Source organism: Electrophorus electricus, chromosome 10, assembly GCF_013358815.1.
Source record: "Electrophorus electricus isolate fEleEle1 chromosome 10, fEleEle1.pri, whole genome shotgun sequence".
NCBI lineage: Eukaryota > Metazoa > Chordata > Actinopteri > Gymnotiformes > Gymnotidae > Electrophorus > Electrophorus electricus.
Window position 1 is genome coordinate 9,305,506 of NC_049544.1, and position 16,176 is coordinate 9,321,681.

Sequence of the window (16,176 nt, forward strand, 5' to 3'; positions counted from 1 at the left end):
GAAATAAGTGATAATATGGGACTAGTATATAAGAATAAACTGTGAGTTACATCCTTGCTGTGTCAGTGATGACTGTAAAACAATACTATATCTATGATTAAATGTTATTCAATCAATGACCAGAAACAGAACAATGTTTGAGTTAATGTGCAGTTTATTTTCATTTCTAAAATAAACTGCTAACTGTTATCAGTAAGCTACTTTGGTTGCCCCATATTAGGTATTTCTTATTCAGGCAAACAGATAAGAATTGTAAATACATTGTTTGAGACAATGACATGAATATTAATTAGCTACAGCTGTCCTACAGATATTTTTTTCATATGATCACTGGCTGCATTTCTGTCTAAGATGCTTTGTAATAATACTTTTAATTTATAAACATGTAATCTTTGCCCCACTGTTATGTTCAGCATTAACAGTTGTTAACAGAACTACAATCCTTTAGTCTACACCTAAATTTCAACTTACTGTACTTCAGTATATGTACAGTCATTTATGTAGTAAAAGTGAGGCAAAATTTACACTTTAAGACAGTTGAGACAATTAAGAATATGTGGTTTCATTATGGATTGATGGTGCCATAAATTATGCTATGGATAAAGAAATCTGTTTTGGACTATTTGACTGATGCAAACACAATTTAATCTTGCATTATGTTGGTTTTCATGGTGAAACCCTGGTGATCTGTAAATCCTGCAAATGCAGCACTGTTAGGATGAGACATGTCTTCCTGAGATCTTTTGACTGTGTCTTCCAGTTGATAGACCTGTATCGACCAAACTCCTTTCCTCTCCCTGTTCCCTTTATTTGCCTTTTCTCTTTTTTACTGACTTGACCGGCCCTGCCCATGGTACTCCACCTGAATAAAAAGGAAAGAAGAGAGAGGGTTTTTAAATAAGCAAATTTGTTTTGCTAACATCTGCCACAAGATGTCAATATAAAAGCATGAGTTTGCTTGTTTTACTGAACCTTTGGGTCTGTGGACAGATTCGACAGATTGGACAGACTGGACAAACTGATTGATTTCATTTTTTAAAGTGCAAATTGAAACCATTTAACTTTTGCATGGATATAGCAATTCAGATGTAATTGTGATATAGTGTGTGTGTATATTGGAACAGACTTCTCAAATCATCATCCTAAAAAGCAAAATTGCTCACCAATTGCAATCAGGAAATTATAGATCTAAATAACTTGATCTTAAGAGATCTTACCTATAATCTAATGTAAATGTACAATATGTTCAACTGCACCAGGACTGCCTCTGACCTCTATGAGGACTTGACCAGTGCACAGAGCTTCAGTGTCGATTATGGTTGAATAAATCATTACCGCTTTTACTGTATACTCCGCATTTATGTACATTTAATATTTTTAAGATTTTCTAGATGCATTTTTAAATTTAGGATAATTTTTATGGCTTTCTTCTTTTTTTGTAGCAACCAGACATTGCAGCAACCAGTATGTGCCAATGTGTACCTTATGCATGTGCAGGTTGCTAGGAGAGAAGTAAAAGGGGTTAGAAGACAGTAGCACGTGAGGAAGCCACAATCAGAAAGGCCAGAATGGAAATGTAGGTGGGGACACTTGAGTTTCCACTACTCAGGGGAAGCATATGTTTTTGACAGTCATATAATGACAACTGCAACTCATTACAGTAGTCCAGTTCAACAGTGATTATTTCATTTTTGTTGGAACATTACAAATCTGTAACCTAAAAGCGTAACACATTTTAGCTCCTGTTAAACAATGTTAAGTGTAGTAAATAAACATCTTTAATAGCCACTACATGTTTATTGTTAAAAGAATATTATAGTAGTTTCTTACAGCTTCTGCCTAACTGTGAGAGTGATCGATCACTCTGCTCCTCACTAGAGAGAGAGAGAGAGAGAGAGAGAGAGAGAGATGGGTCAGAACACAGAGAGAAAAGACTGCCTTCATTCTTCATTGGGATGATTTAAGAATATTTATTACAATATTTAACACATTACCATTTTGTTGTCGTGAACTAAAACATGACTGTCAGCTATCTGTGAACTCTGTCAGTCATTTTAAAGTATCATAACATGATAGTCCTTTATAGCATATTTAACTTTGTCATTACCTTAAACCCTCTAACATAACATATTAATATGATATTTTAGCATATGTTGCATTTATTAGTTTTTACCAAGAAAAGAACAATCACAATTACACTAATTTATTATGTTATTAAAGTTTTGTGTTCAATTTAAAAAAAAAATTGATCTTACCCAAATAAGGATGCTTCACTCTGATTTAGCTGGTATGCTTAACCTTATTTTGGTTATTTTAACCTTATATAGACCTTATATATTCTTGTATATTTTGTAAAAACATAATAGTTTACATGTTTGATAGGTGTCTGCATATTATAATAAAACTATTACAAAGAATGCTAATTTACTGATGGATTCAGAAAAAGGCATCTGTATAAATTCAAGTTTTAAATGATAAAATACCCCTATTCCCCCACTTCTGGAAGTACTGAATTACAGGACATATTTATTGCTCTGAGATGACACTCACTGAACTGCTGTGTCCCTTAGCCAACATGTCCATTAAGGAAGGCCTGCCAGGTGGTATGGGGGAAGAGCAGGAAGAGGAAGTACAGGAGCTGTGCTTTGGGGGGAGGGGAGGAGGCATTAAGCTGGAAGTAGGGACCTGGCACTCCTCCTGCGATGCCTGTTACAGCAGAAGGGAGGTGTCAGTGATGACAAGTATGCAACCAGACAGCATGATTCAAGTCAAGCATAGTGCAAACACATCTGAGGGATGTAACAGAGGATTTCTAGTGTGTTAAATGTGTATGAAAGGAAAAGGTCACTTCCACCACAACTGTATAATGCATGTAGTGCACTCTCACCCTTTTCATGGCAGCCAGTTTTTTCATGACTATTTGAACATCTTCATGGTCATCTTCCTCATCATCTTCCTCATCATCATCATCATCATCATCATCTCTTCTTTCAGCTATTCTGCCTGTTGTGGGCAGATATGGCTCGATGAGGATGGACTCTGTCCCTCTGATGTCACAGCGGCAGTAGGGGCAGGTGTGTGCATCTGATTTCTGTGTATGGGGATTAATAATGTAATGCATCTACACACACATGCACAAGCACATATGCACTCAGGCAACTGGCCAGAGCAGTGTACCTTTAGCTGCACATAACTGGAGAACATGGAGGAATGAAAGCTATTTAAAGTACAGTAAAGAATACAGCTTCTGGTATAGCTCAAAAAAGCTTAATGCAGTATTTCAAAAGGAAGTAATTTACAACATAATTTTTAGGTTCAACATGTGTAAATATTTTATATGCAAGCTGATCTCTGTAGCTGTATTTTGTTTTGCATAAAGATTTGAGTTCATTGGAAATTACTTTTCCAGTGAAAGGCAGCAGAAATGCATGTGACCTGCTGTTACACATGTCAATGCTAGCTTGCTCTTGGGTGTGACAGTGAATGCGAAAGCAGTGGAAAATTAGACACACACACTTATGCACACACACATACACTCATGCTTGTTGAAGCACAGACAGGAAGTCAAGTTGAGGCTTGCTGTGTTTTTTATAATTCTGAATCACTGTCTGAACAATGACAGGGAAAAACACAGAGTTGTGTATTCAGATACTATACTACATTTTGAGGGCATAAATGTTTATTTATTTATTTATTGCTATTGGCAAGTAACACTGTTCCAGTCAACATTATGTTAAACGTCATCTGGCAGTTTATCAGATATGAAGAGTGAGCTTGTTATATAATATTGTCCAATGTGTTAAATAATACGAATTTGTAATGGTTTATAGATCACCATACCTGCCAGCCAGTCAGGCAGGGGCGGCAAAGCAGATGACCACAGGGTTGGATTCGTGTGTCCTTGTCTCTCTCTGTACAGATCTTACACAGCTGAAATGTGCTGCCAATTTCACAATATAACTCATATTGCTCCTGCAAAAAGGAATATTTTGGAGACACAGAAAGAGAGAGAGAGAAGGAAAGAGTGAGAGCGAAGGAAAGAGAATTACATCAAAGTAATTGAAAGCTAGTATTTTATGTTGAAAAATCCATTCATAAAGCCATTAAAAATAAAATAAAGTCAAAATTTAATGTGATTTAAATGAGTTAATTCACCCAGAGATTGTAAACATTTGAGGATATGAGCAACCTAATTCTGAAAAAGAGCAAATATATTTTCCCAATCAGGAAAACTTTTAATATAGATAGTTTTTGTTGTTATTTCAAATTCAATTATGCCTTAAATTTAATAATGCCTTCTAGTTCTGCTTTGTCTAATAATATAACAGCACCAGTCTTATTTTGGGTTCTGTGCACTTTCATATATCCGCAGCTTCCTGCATTCTATAGCTAAAGAAATTTCTTCCTATGGGCAGGGCTACTAAATCTATAACGGAAAGCAAACTTAATACAAGATTAAACAGGCGACTGTCCAGTCGTTCCAACACCCAACCAATTTCCATTCCCATAAAATGTTTAAATGCTCCATATTTATTCTAGACCTGAAAGCATAGGAGCATTTGGCTGTGACCAGTATGATACATGCCCTGGACAGTCTAGGACTCATTTTAAGATATAGGTGTATTAGTCATTGTAACTTTACCTGGACACAGGTGATTCAAACTATAGGCTAAAAATAAAAATAAAAAGTAGCCTCTAAAAATGTCTGCTTATAGGAAATAAATGTTAACAGTTACAGTAAAACACTACAAGTTAATATGCTATATATCACACCTGTTAGGGGTGATGCACATTCTACCACACTATAAGAATATAATTTTTTTTTTAACTACATCGCATTAGCATAGATATGAAATACACTCAGCTCACTTATCCAGAACAAACAGAACTAATAACCTTAAGAGTAACTATCATTTGTACCTTGTAGGTACTCCTCAAAATAAAATGGAAATGACAGTTCATGAAACCTGATCATGCAGAAGGACAGCAACCAGTAATGTTTATTAGTTTGCTCATATTACTTATGGATTATTAATGCCAAAGTTCATGGTTTGTTAATGATAACAAATGATATGTAAGTAAATGAGCCTTTATATAGATAATGATATACATAATGTTAAGAAAGGGAGCCTTTATATGGTGTTCTCTGTGTGATTGTTATTGCATCATTAAAATATGCAGAAATTGTAATTATTTGCATGTTTAGAGGTGGTTTATTTTAACATGAACTAAATCAAAGATATTATATTATAGTCTTCAGCTTTTGAAACATGCACTACAATTGTAAAATAATGGTGTGCTTCTGAATAGGTTGACTATCTGACTAAAGCAAGCTCTTCTGAGGACGTCTGTTACCTCTGTGACCTTAACTCGACCCTTCTGTGTTGGCATGCACAAACTTGTGAGGTCAGGGTTCAAATCACGGCCATCTGGGTACAAATAGCTGCAAACATATGCATTCCAGGTTAAGATAATATCTTGTATCCTTTGAGTTTCTACTATGTAAGAACCTACAGTATGCACTCACCAGCCCTCTCGAAATCCCAGTATAAGAGCCTGGTAGAGAGGAGTATTCTCTGGAATTGTCTGGACGATGTTGCCATCTGTGGTCACATGACCGATTGCCCACTGGCCCATTCGTGTACAACTGAGGCGGAAGATGTAGCTGGAAGCACATGCATATGCAGTGGTAGCTCAGTGCTTAAGGTACTTGACTTGGATAGTTGTATAGTGGTTCAAGCCCCACCTCTCCCAAGTTACCACTGTTGGGCCCCTGAGCAAGGCCCTTAACCCTCAGTTGCTCAAGTTGTACTCAGTCATAATTGTAAGTCGCTTTGGATAAATTCAGGTAAATGTAAATGCATGAATCTAAGAATTCTTGAAAGAGATGGTAAAAAAATAAAAATAAAATGTTCATAATAACAAACACTTGCTGGCTCACTACCCAGCAAGCTGCTAAGCATTCTAAAATGCTTTCCTTTCAACTGTTCTGTTAAAGGAACTGACGTGTTGTTTTTATTAACTAACAATGTCTTTACGACTGGGACTTCCAAGACCTGGGAAATATCAACAGCAGGAATCAGTTTCATTTTCATTCACTGAAAATTACTTGCCAACTAACTCATGGTTATTTTAGGGTGCATTTACACATAGCAGCCTAGTTTTGATTAAAACAAACAGTGGTCCAAGTTCTGTGAGTGGTCCAGAGTTCTCTCTAGGACATTTCGTTAAAGCAAATGTGAACACAGCGACCACCAGTGCGGTTCGTTTAAACAATGACCGCAATACAGATCAAAGTCAGGCCCAATGGCAGCACACTGACCAAACACAGGACATGATGTCATGAGATGTGTCCCTACACATCAAGCTGAATGAGCCGAAGTCACACATGGACCAATGTAGTAGAGATAAAATACCTCATTAATATTTGCTTCAATGAGCATATCTGTGCTGTACTGGGAAAATGTCAATGTATTCAAATTGCACTCACACTGCTTGCCTCCTTAATGCATTTTGCCAAATCTTCCCGAGTTTTTGATGGGTAAAAGTAGCCCACATTCACAAACCCTACAAGCGCATTTAGCACATAATTTTTCTAGCTGTTCAGTCAGGATGTGACGTATCTATATGATTTTCGCTTACATCTTTTGGTTCAATAGCAAATATGTCAGTGTGAATGCTAAGCGAATCAGGAGTAAAATCCAACAATGTATAATTTTTTGCTTTGGTCCAGACTAGAGGAACCGAATTACAAATCTAAACGTGACCTTATAGTTCTCTGGTTGAATTCAAAATCCCAAATCAAATTATTAGTTTTTAGTAGTAATTATTAGTGACTAAGGAAAATTAGTAGCCTAATTAACATTTGTAACATTAAAAAGGGTGATAAATAGGCTAAGTAAAGCAAATAACTGATAAACAAATCAGTTAAATTAAACTGGATATACATTCAAACAAAGTATAATTTATTTCACTTTATTTTTGTTTTAGCTTGTTCTTTTATACTCTTCTTATGCATTTCTCCTTCTCTAACATTATCTTTTCATTTTTTTTAAAATCATGATTTCTTAAAATGTTGACTCGCTGGCATTCTCTACTTTTTTCTATTTTCACATGGCTTACCTGCCAGGGCGGTGTCTGTGATGTGCCAGTCTGGCTCTAACTTGGTCGTAGGTGAGGAAGGCCATGTACCCTGGGTGAGTAACTGCTAAGTGATTCCAGTTTCTCAGCAGTGTCAGCCAGGGCTGAGGTGAAAAGAGATTAAACTTAATGTATACTTTCTGCAAAATCATAAGAATTACTGAAAGAAAATGTAACTCAACAAAAATAACATGGCTAACAAGAACAAAAATTGTTTATTATAAAAATAGTATATTGGAACCTATGAAGGGATACAAGGTAGCAGTAGTACTTTTCAAGCAGTGTCAGCTGGTGAAAAATATTCTAGGTGGGGCTGTTTGTGACAGGCTACTCAGTAAATTTCAGCAACCATCCCATTACAACTTCTCACAAACTACTAACTAGTGTTCTGTGTAATAGCCAGTAATAATTTAATTGTCAATAAAAATCAACAGACAAATAATAAATGACAATTATCACTGCAGCTACAATGTGCTCAGATAGAAGGTACAGCATAAGATTACAGACTGAGTCTTGTTCAGAAACATACAGGAATATTAGCAAACACAATATTAACATAAAAAGTAGGAATTTCTAAAGATCCAAATATTGTTGGATGAAGTCTTAGGCTACATACAAAGAAAACTACATTTGTGACGTAATTTTATGCATGACACATAGTTTATGTGGCTGCCACAAGTGGCCTTATATTGTCTAGCTATAAATTATAGGTTATCGCAGCTGTAAATCGAGCTCATCTTAATTCAGTTCACCAAAACTACCACTAAAACACACCTCTAGCTAACGTTAGCAAGCTACTAGCTATACAAGTTAGCTAGCTCAGTTCGCCAGAACCACTAAATTAGCTACACAACAAGATAGCTAACAAACTACGTTAACATTAGCTAACTGTTAAATAACACTAACGCAAACCTACGTTTCACTAGCTTATTGGTACTATAACTGAAAACAACTACCACCAAATAAGTGTATTTTGTGATACTTTTTCATCTATAGCTAGCCAGCCATCTTAGCAAATCACTCAGCAAAGTGTAGTTTCTCCAGTAAAGTTCTCTAAAATGGATTTTCGAGATCACACTGAATTTCGGGGCGACTGGAATGCCGTGTTCATCACTGTCAATTACGTCAAATATCCCTACGCCACCATGACGTGAGTCCTACGGATCGGAGTAGGGGTGTTTCGAAAGGTGTGACGTGTTGACAGTAGGTGGAAACACACATTTAACTTCATTTGTGATTTCTGGAAGCACGCCCTCTGACGTCAGTCTTACAGGCGTATCCAGTCTTCTGCCAAGTGTTGCGCTACTAAACAGCTAATGAGCAGCTTATCCAAAGCAAGTTTTTACAAGGACATAAGGTTCTGCGTGGAGTAGGAATTCAGCACAACACAACAGCACAACAACCTTGTTTGTCTCACCGTGTAACTAACAGCATTTTTTTTCAGCCAATATGAGTAACCTTTTGGACATTTTATATTAAAGAAAATGTTCACTAATTATTAGATTTTTTATTATTCAGAACACCAAGAACATTCTTTTTCAGATTGTGATTAATGTGCACAAACATATTGGGCCAAATTCATAAAACATTTATGGTATTTATCTGACACTTTTATCAAAAGTGACTTACAATTATGCCTGAATATAACTTGAGCAATTAAGGGCCTTGCTCAGGAGCCCAACAGTGGCAACTTGGAGGTGGTGGGGCTTGAACTGGTAGAGTACCTTAACCACTGAGCTACCACTGCGCATCATATCACCAAATTTAACGTGACATTACCTGCAAATAGGGAGTAGTAACACGTTTCCTCATTCATATGGATTCATATGGATTGCCAGCATATTTTACAGTTTGCGTGATATATGGTCAAACTCCATTTTAACCTCATTTGCATATGGCGTTATCGATTTATAACGGAATACTACTTCTCAAAAATCCTATCCAACAGTAAATTTTCTCTAATAATGTTTGGTTACACATGCAAGTTATCAAGAAAATTCTACATATTCACCCTTTTAGCTATTGACAAATTTATTTAAAAGGCACATTTTTGGTGAACATGATGGCAAAATTTGCAACTGGTGCACAAAGAGGAAGAAGATTTGCTTGAGCAGGGTCTCAGAATACCACAAATGTTAGCCATAAGAAATGTTTATTTAGGTGTTACAGAGGAACAGACTATAAAGAGATATAGACTGAGGAGAGATTTTTTTTTTACTGCTCTGCCATGATTTAGAAGAACTGAAGTCTTCAACTCAGAGCATCCATGCATTCCCCATCTTGGTGAAATTTACTGTGTTAACTTTTTATGCAGCTTGCAGCGTATCATTACTGGTCAGTCATCTGTCTCTTGTTGTGTGTCTTTAATATGTATGCATTCATTTAAATGTCAGTGTTGATTGTCTGTAACCATGGGCACAGGTGAATTTACCGCAGTGGTAAGTTGACACCAGTGTACTTATCGCCACGATAACTTTATGAATATGAACATGTCGCACACTTTGTATGTTAGAGTATTATTTTATAAATATGGAGTTTTATTCACCGTCAATGTTTATGAATCTGGCCCACTGTATATAACATTATGTAAAGCAGGTGAACATTATCTTTAAATACTTATTGCATACTTTCAATAGTCTTAACAGAATGTTCACAATAAATTTTGTTCTGGCTACTACTTGTACCTGAAAGAGTCTGGTGAAGATATCAAACTCAAAGATAGAAATATGGTCGTTACAAGTGAGATCAACTGTTGACTTCAGGGCCATGGCCTCCATTCCCTCTTCAAAACCATGTACCCTTCTTAACTGCTGCTTAAAATAGCTCCACTGAACTATACACCTGAGAGTGAAAGAGAACAATGAGGTAACTTTACAATACTCAGGGGCACGTCATCTTTTGCATGCATAATGCATGCATGCATTGCATAATTCCAAATTCTTTGGAAGTGCATCAGATGTATGACAAAGCACAATAAAGAGAACTACTGTTGAAGAGTCAAATAAACCTGTTGAAAATAATTTGTAACTTAAATTCAAATCTACATGGTAGATTTCCTCACTTGGTTCCAAATGCACTTCTCCAGAACTCCTTTGCCTCTGTCTTGGTTAGCTTGTAGGTGTCACCCTGAAATTGACCACCTGGAAACAAGGCTCGTAACTCCCACAACATGTGGCTGAACAGCAGAGAAAGCTTGGTCAAGTTTCTCCTGAAAGAGATAATGATATTAGAATAACAAAAAAATAGACATTACATATCAAGAAAAAAGAATATTTCAGTTAAATAAATTAGTAATAGGGCACAGGTGGAATTCCACTGGTTTATGAAATTGTCATTTACTTATATTCATGTAACAAATAAAAAAAATACGCTGTAAATACAAAATTAGAAATTATAGACTTTCAAATACATTAACACTTAAAAATAATGTAAATATGCACATGGAGATGCATGCATTCTAGCTACAACAAACAGGAAATCAAACAGTGACATTTCCTGTCCTGACTCTTTGCAGTTCACTAACAAAACTTTCCACTGTTAAATGACCATATGTAAAGTAGCTCCAGGGCAATGTCTGCATCACTGCTGGTATACCACAGAGCAGCTATCGTTCACAGTCCTCTTAGTTCAAACTGTTTATATACTTGTCTGCAAGTAATTTTGTTTTTCAGAAAAAGATGAGGGAAAAAGTAATTTCATTATTATTATCAATAATAATGTTATTAAGTATGCCAAACTGTTAACTGGTAGCATTTTGTGAAACTATAGCAATTTGGGAAATAAGCCAACTATCCATAAAGACTAAAGATAATGGTTAAGTTTTAAAGCAGAGCAATCTTGTCACTATCTTGTCAAAGGCATACAGAACTGCCCTGGGTGAAGCATGCACTCATGCAACCCCATTCTTATCATAATCACTTTGCACATCAGCTGCTACAGGAACAGAAAAGAAACTTTTGAAAAAGGTTTATAAAAATCTAACAAAATTAATTTTCCTGGTTTAGTTTTAAAATTGATTATGCAAATGCCATTTATTTGTTTAGGTGTATGTTGTATTGTCCTTTCCATACATTTTACTGAAAGCCATCAGTCTTTTGTTGCACACTCTTCTCAAACCTTCTCATCATGCCTTTTACTCCTTCTGCATATGATTCAGACCTTTTATAAGGACTGATGTTTCCATAAGTAACTGCAGTTGTTGTTTATTCTTAGCTTTCCACTTTTTCAACATTTCCACTCTTTAGCTTATGCCTGGAAATGTGATTGTAGAAAATATAATACATAAACTTCAATACAAAGTCTTCTCTGCCAAATTCAACACTCTTTCCACTCCCTTAAACCTACTCAATAGCTATCTACCAAGTACCATTATTATACTCTGAACTCGGTTGACTGACTGTTCTAGAGTCTTGCACTCTGTGTACAATGTGATAACCTTTATTCACGTTGTTCATGAGTAACCTCATTTTGACTAATTTATATGTGCACACACACACACACACACACACACACACACACACACACACACACACACACACACACACACACGTGTGTGTGTGTGTATGTCATCTATTAAAGAGACCTTTCTTTGGAGACATGTTTTGGAGACATGGTACAGCTCTACAGAGAACAAGATGTTATCATTCATCAGTTAAATTTAGAGTAAATAGAGCTGACCAAAAAAGGACTGGTCACCAAAACGTACAGCTAAAGAGGTTAATCCAAAAACATCTGTCTCTCTGTGCTTTATACTGTCTCTCTGTGTCTTTTTTACTCATTTTTAAGCACTATTTAACATTTAGCATTTATGTGGTTTCTTACATGAATGTTCAATGCTGGGATCTCATTCTTGAGCTTATCATTAAAATTGGTTAAATAATTTATTTTAGTTTAATTATAACCAGTTTTGCTAAGCTACATAAATAACTATATGTATATAGTGGTTTACTCTGTTTCCGCGTTCTGTTTGATTGGGTTCCGAGTGATGGTACTTGGGGAACTGCCTACCAAACTTACCACCTCAGTATTGCTTTAAGATGGCCATTTTTATTGACCTGCCTACTGCAAGCATTGTTGTTGTTTAACGCTACCATTTTAGGCTTCATACTTGCTTTGTTCTGCGGACGGTGATAGCCATAGAGCTTATTCTGAATGTTCTTTGTGCACACTACTCACTGACAGCACACTTATGAAAGTTTTCTGGATGATCATTAATAATAATAATAATAATAATAATAATTTTAACTATAATTCAGATAATTTCAACTAATATATTTTCCTTCTTCAGTGGCAATCGTGATAACCAATAGAAGATATCCAATAGTAAGATTTTCAAATTTCACAGAACTTCAGTTATTGTATGTGAGCCAAGAACCAAAAACCTAGTCATTTTAGTCGGTAATAAAGTCAGTATTAAAAGTCATTTGATACCGTATAACACAGTAAGAAAGTTCAAGAATTAAATTTGGCTACTGCAAGGTCAAACACTGAAGATGTGATAATGTGTTCTTTTTAACATGAACACATTGTCACATCTGTCATATTTTGGCACATTTAGTGTAGAGTACAGACTTGTCAAGCTCCAGTGAAACATGTTGGTCGATGCTTGTCATTTAATATTTGCAGACAATGTTCTGAAGATTTCATTAATCTTAAATCTAAAATTCAAACAATTACTTCAGATTCTGTAAGAATAATGACATTCTTGTGGATATTGCTATGGAATGATTATGCTGTCTGCTGAAGGTGGCTTGAATCACCTGTTGATGTGTTTGATTGTTGAGTATCTTGATGTCTGTATGTTACAGATTTTAATAAAATGTCTGCACAGGCTTTTCAGTAATTTCAATACATATCTTTTGAATATATCTTCTGAAAGGCAACATGTGATGAGTTATGTGAAAAAAACTCAACAACTCCAGCATGTAAAATCTGTCAGTATAACATGACCAAATGTTAATTATCAACTTTGCTCTGTTTCTTTAAGACAGCATTGCAGCATTGCTAATCGGTGGTTATGTTGTGCCAAGAATTAAACATAAAATAAATAAGTGGATAAATAAATAAATAAATGGCGATGCTATTTATAAGACTTCCTTGTACCTTAAAACTCCTCAAAGCTTTTAATTGCTGTTTGGTATTGGGATTTCTTTTAATTTCCTAATCTATTACTATTTCAATATTTTCATATTATTACTATTATATGTTTTCTGAATTATTTTTCTTTTACATATCTTGTCATTGGGATTTATGTGTAATATTATACTTCCATTTTATTATTTTTATTGATGTATTTTATGCTGCTTTTAACCTAGAACAAAATTTCATTGAAAACTTTGAGCTGCATTCTTTGTATGAATATTGCTAACTTCATTTTTCTCATTATTGTCTCACTTTAAAACATTTTCTTTTTCTGAGCTTGCTTGTGAAGCACACCTGGACTATGCCATTTCAATTTTGTGTTTAGTCATAAAGCTCACGTCCATGCTTAAGCCTTATGCCAAGATACAGGCTTCAGCTGGCAGAAGATAGTTTTCCTCTATTAGCATCATAATGGAGTAAGCTTCTAGTGCTCATACACATGGGCTATTAGTAGTCAGAGTAAATCAGCAACTTGGTGCACTCTTAGTGTAGAACAGGGTGAAAACCAGTCACACTGTTTTTAGTTTATAAAGGAGTTCAATAAAAATTATCATATGCATTACATTTGTAAAAATGAATAAAGATAGTGGACATTTATGGCCATCACAGGACTGTAGCTACAGTTTTTTTTATTTAAAAGAGAGGTTATGACCAAATTATCATTAAAGTAACCACAGAGTTGCATTTTAAAATTTGCTAGTATTAAACAGCTGGTACAAATTTTCCTCTGGGAAAATGGTTTCTGTGGTACAAGAATTATATTTAGTGTGTTTTTCTTGCCTTGTTACGTGACTTTATAAATGTATGACTTTTAGCATATTAGCTGCGGAAACAAATTCAGAGTGAATGAGATATCTTTAAAGGCTTTTTACTGTATTGTCATTATTGGAACATTTTTTTAATATATATTCCTCTTGTATTTTATTGAATCTGAGATTAGTTAGAAATTGGAGATTAGTTAGAATTTAGAACTAATCTCAGTCAATCAGTTAGAAATTGCATTCTTATGTACTGGGAATTAACCAGTTTTCTATAGTTATTATTGTTTTACATGGTGTGATTATAAAGGATAGTTCGGCAAAAATGTTTGAGACGTTTTTCAGATCTCTTAAAAATTCAACACAGGGTTTTCAGATGCAGAACTTGCCAAACATTTTTGCGCAGGTATGGTAGATTTCAACACAATTTGAACGACTCATGAAATGTGGAAATGTTTGAAATGTTCTTTCAAACTGTCTCCTCTCACCTGTAGCTGGACATTTCCTCAAATATCTTCTCCCTGCCCTCCTTGAAGAGCAGGATGGCCCTGTCTGTCTTGTCCAGCAGGTGTCGGACATGGATCCTCAGGTAGTCCCCCTCATCTCCTCGTGTAGTGGCTATGGCTAAGCCCCTATAGGGAGCCCACACATCCGTCAGGAGGTTTCCAGTCTCCAACACCAGTTCAGGTAGGTATGGGGGGCTGTTCTTCAGACCTAGCCGTGGGTCAGTACAGAGTCGGTGCAGTTTGTCCAGCCTTTTAAGCACCTTGTCAAGGAGTTTACAGTCAGCATTGGTAGGGGGCTGGGATGTGGAGCTGGACAGGTCAGGCTCAAGGTATTGACCTAATCCCACTGAACTTCCAGCCACTGCCATTAAGGATGTGAAGTGGAACCCTTCTCTCTGTTTGTTTCTCCAATGTTCTTACACAAAGAGGTGCACGTGGAGCAAAGGCCAGGCCCTGTTCCTACCTCTGTTGAAGATATAGCATGTATCTAGGAGAGCAGTGATCTCTATGGCACTATATGTCATTCACTTCCGTTATGTAGCCTGAACACTACCTCTGTCTGTCTATGCCAAACAACTAAGTATGAAAATTATGAGGCACCAGTAACAATGTGGTCCTTCATTTAAACATATCATCAAAATCAAAAGGTTTTTTTTAATCAAAGGTAAAGAAAGCTCTGTAAATGAAGCCAACTACTGCTCATCCAGCATTCAGGCCATTAAGTAAGGCCCCCCTCCCCCTAAAGTCTTTGACTCACTCTGTGATTCTTATTTGAAACCACTTCCTGAGGTATTCTTTCTTCTTTTAACTAATGAGTACAATGCAAATACACTTTAAACAGCACTTCATGTCATTTTAACTGATCAGTATAATTAAATCATTTTTTCAGAGGTCATCTTACCATTCTGATATTTTGTTCAATAATCCATTTTGTGGTCCATTTCATAACTTGTTGTTAAATCCAACTCAACTCATGTTATAATCCCAGTGGTCTCACAAAATCTTTCCCAGAATCAGTGAAGGTAAAACAGAGAATAATGTGTCATTTAATAAAGTGAGCAGTGCTGAAACATTCAAAGTTTATGCTCAAAAGATTTTGCTCAAAAATAACTGTCCCAAAAACTCAAAACAATGAAATCTACGCATCCTACATCCTACGCATGTAATAATAGCTGCAATGGATCAGCATAAATTTGGAGAGAAACAGAGCTGCCTGCTCTGGCAAAATTCCTCTCCCGCACTATCACTCCACCCCTTCTCACAATAACACTCTCACTCCCTTCACCACCCGTGTGCTCTCACTCTTGCTGTCCATCTGATTCTATGTTTAACCCCAAAAACAATTACAAAAAGAAAAAGAAAAAAGAATATATATACATATACAAAAACAAAAAGAGGAACTATTTTAGCTGTGGGCATTAATGTTTCTCTCTCTCTCTCTCTCTCTCTCTCTCAGTCTCTCTCCCTCTCTCTTTCATATGTACTCTCTTTGATTAGTTTCCGGGTAGTAAGCAGGCAGACAAACAGGTTAGTTTTCTTTAGGCCTCAAGAGGGCAGAGAAGGAGTGTAGTATCATGATAGAAATATATACCAAATAAATGCAACGAAAAGGAGACAGTGGAAATCATTAA

The 16,176-nt window shown here is 35.9% G+C and overlaps 1 protein-coding gene across 3 annotated transcripts; it reads right to left on the reverse strand.

The window, feature by feature from the left end:
• Positions 1-136: 136 nt before the first annotated feature.
• On the reverse strand, positions 137-15,971 carry cblc (Cbl proto-oncogene C, E3 ubiquitin protein ligase). Of its 3 annotated transcripts, none has more exons than XM_035530413.1 (11): positions 15,447-15,971; positions 14,528-14,805; positions 10,202-10,348; positions 9,825-9,981; positions 7,123-7,244; positions 5,528-5,665; positions 5,356-5,443; positions 3,841-3,972; positions 2,888-3,091; positions 2,551-2,706; positions 137-862 (listed from the first exon to the last, which is right to left on the reverse strand). In XM_035530413.1, exons 1-11 carry the CDS (start codon positions 15,489-15,491, stop codon positions 827-829), a joined length of 1,503 nt encoding a protein of 500 aa, XP_035386306.1. In that variant the 5' UTR covers positions 15,492-15,971; the 3' UTR covers positions 137-826. The 3 variants fall into 3 exon arrangements, with proteins under 3 accessions (XP_035386306.1, XP_035386304.1, XP_035386305.1); XM_035530411.1 differs by having other exon boundaries at positions 14,528-15,010; XM_035530412.1 differs by adding an exon at positions 1,831-1,874 and having other exon boundaries at positions 14,528-15,971.
• Positions 15,972-16,176: the final 205 nt, after the last annotated feature.

Excerpts from the sequence above, each read along its gene's own strand:
- cblc (XM_035530411.1), bottom strand. The coding sequence starts at position 14,913 with ATGGCAGTGGCTGGAAGTTCAGTGGGATTAGGTCAATACCTTGAGCCT. Across the intron at positions 3,973-5,355 it reads GTCGAGTTAAGGTCACAGAG|GAGCAATATGAGTTATATTG; the intron begins GTAACAGACGTC and ends TCCTTTTTGCAG. Across the intron at positions 3,092-3,840 it reads CCTGCCTGACTGGCTGGCAG|AAATCAGATGCACACACCTG; the intron begins GTATGGTGATCT and ends CCCCATACACAG.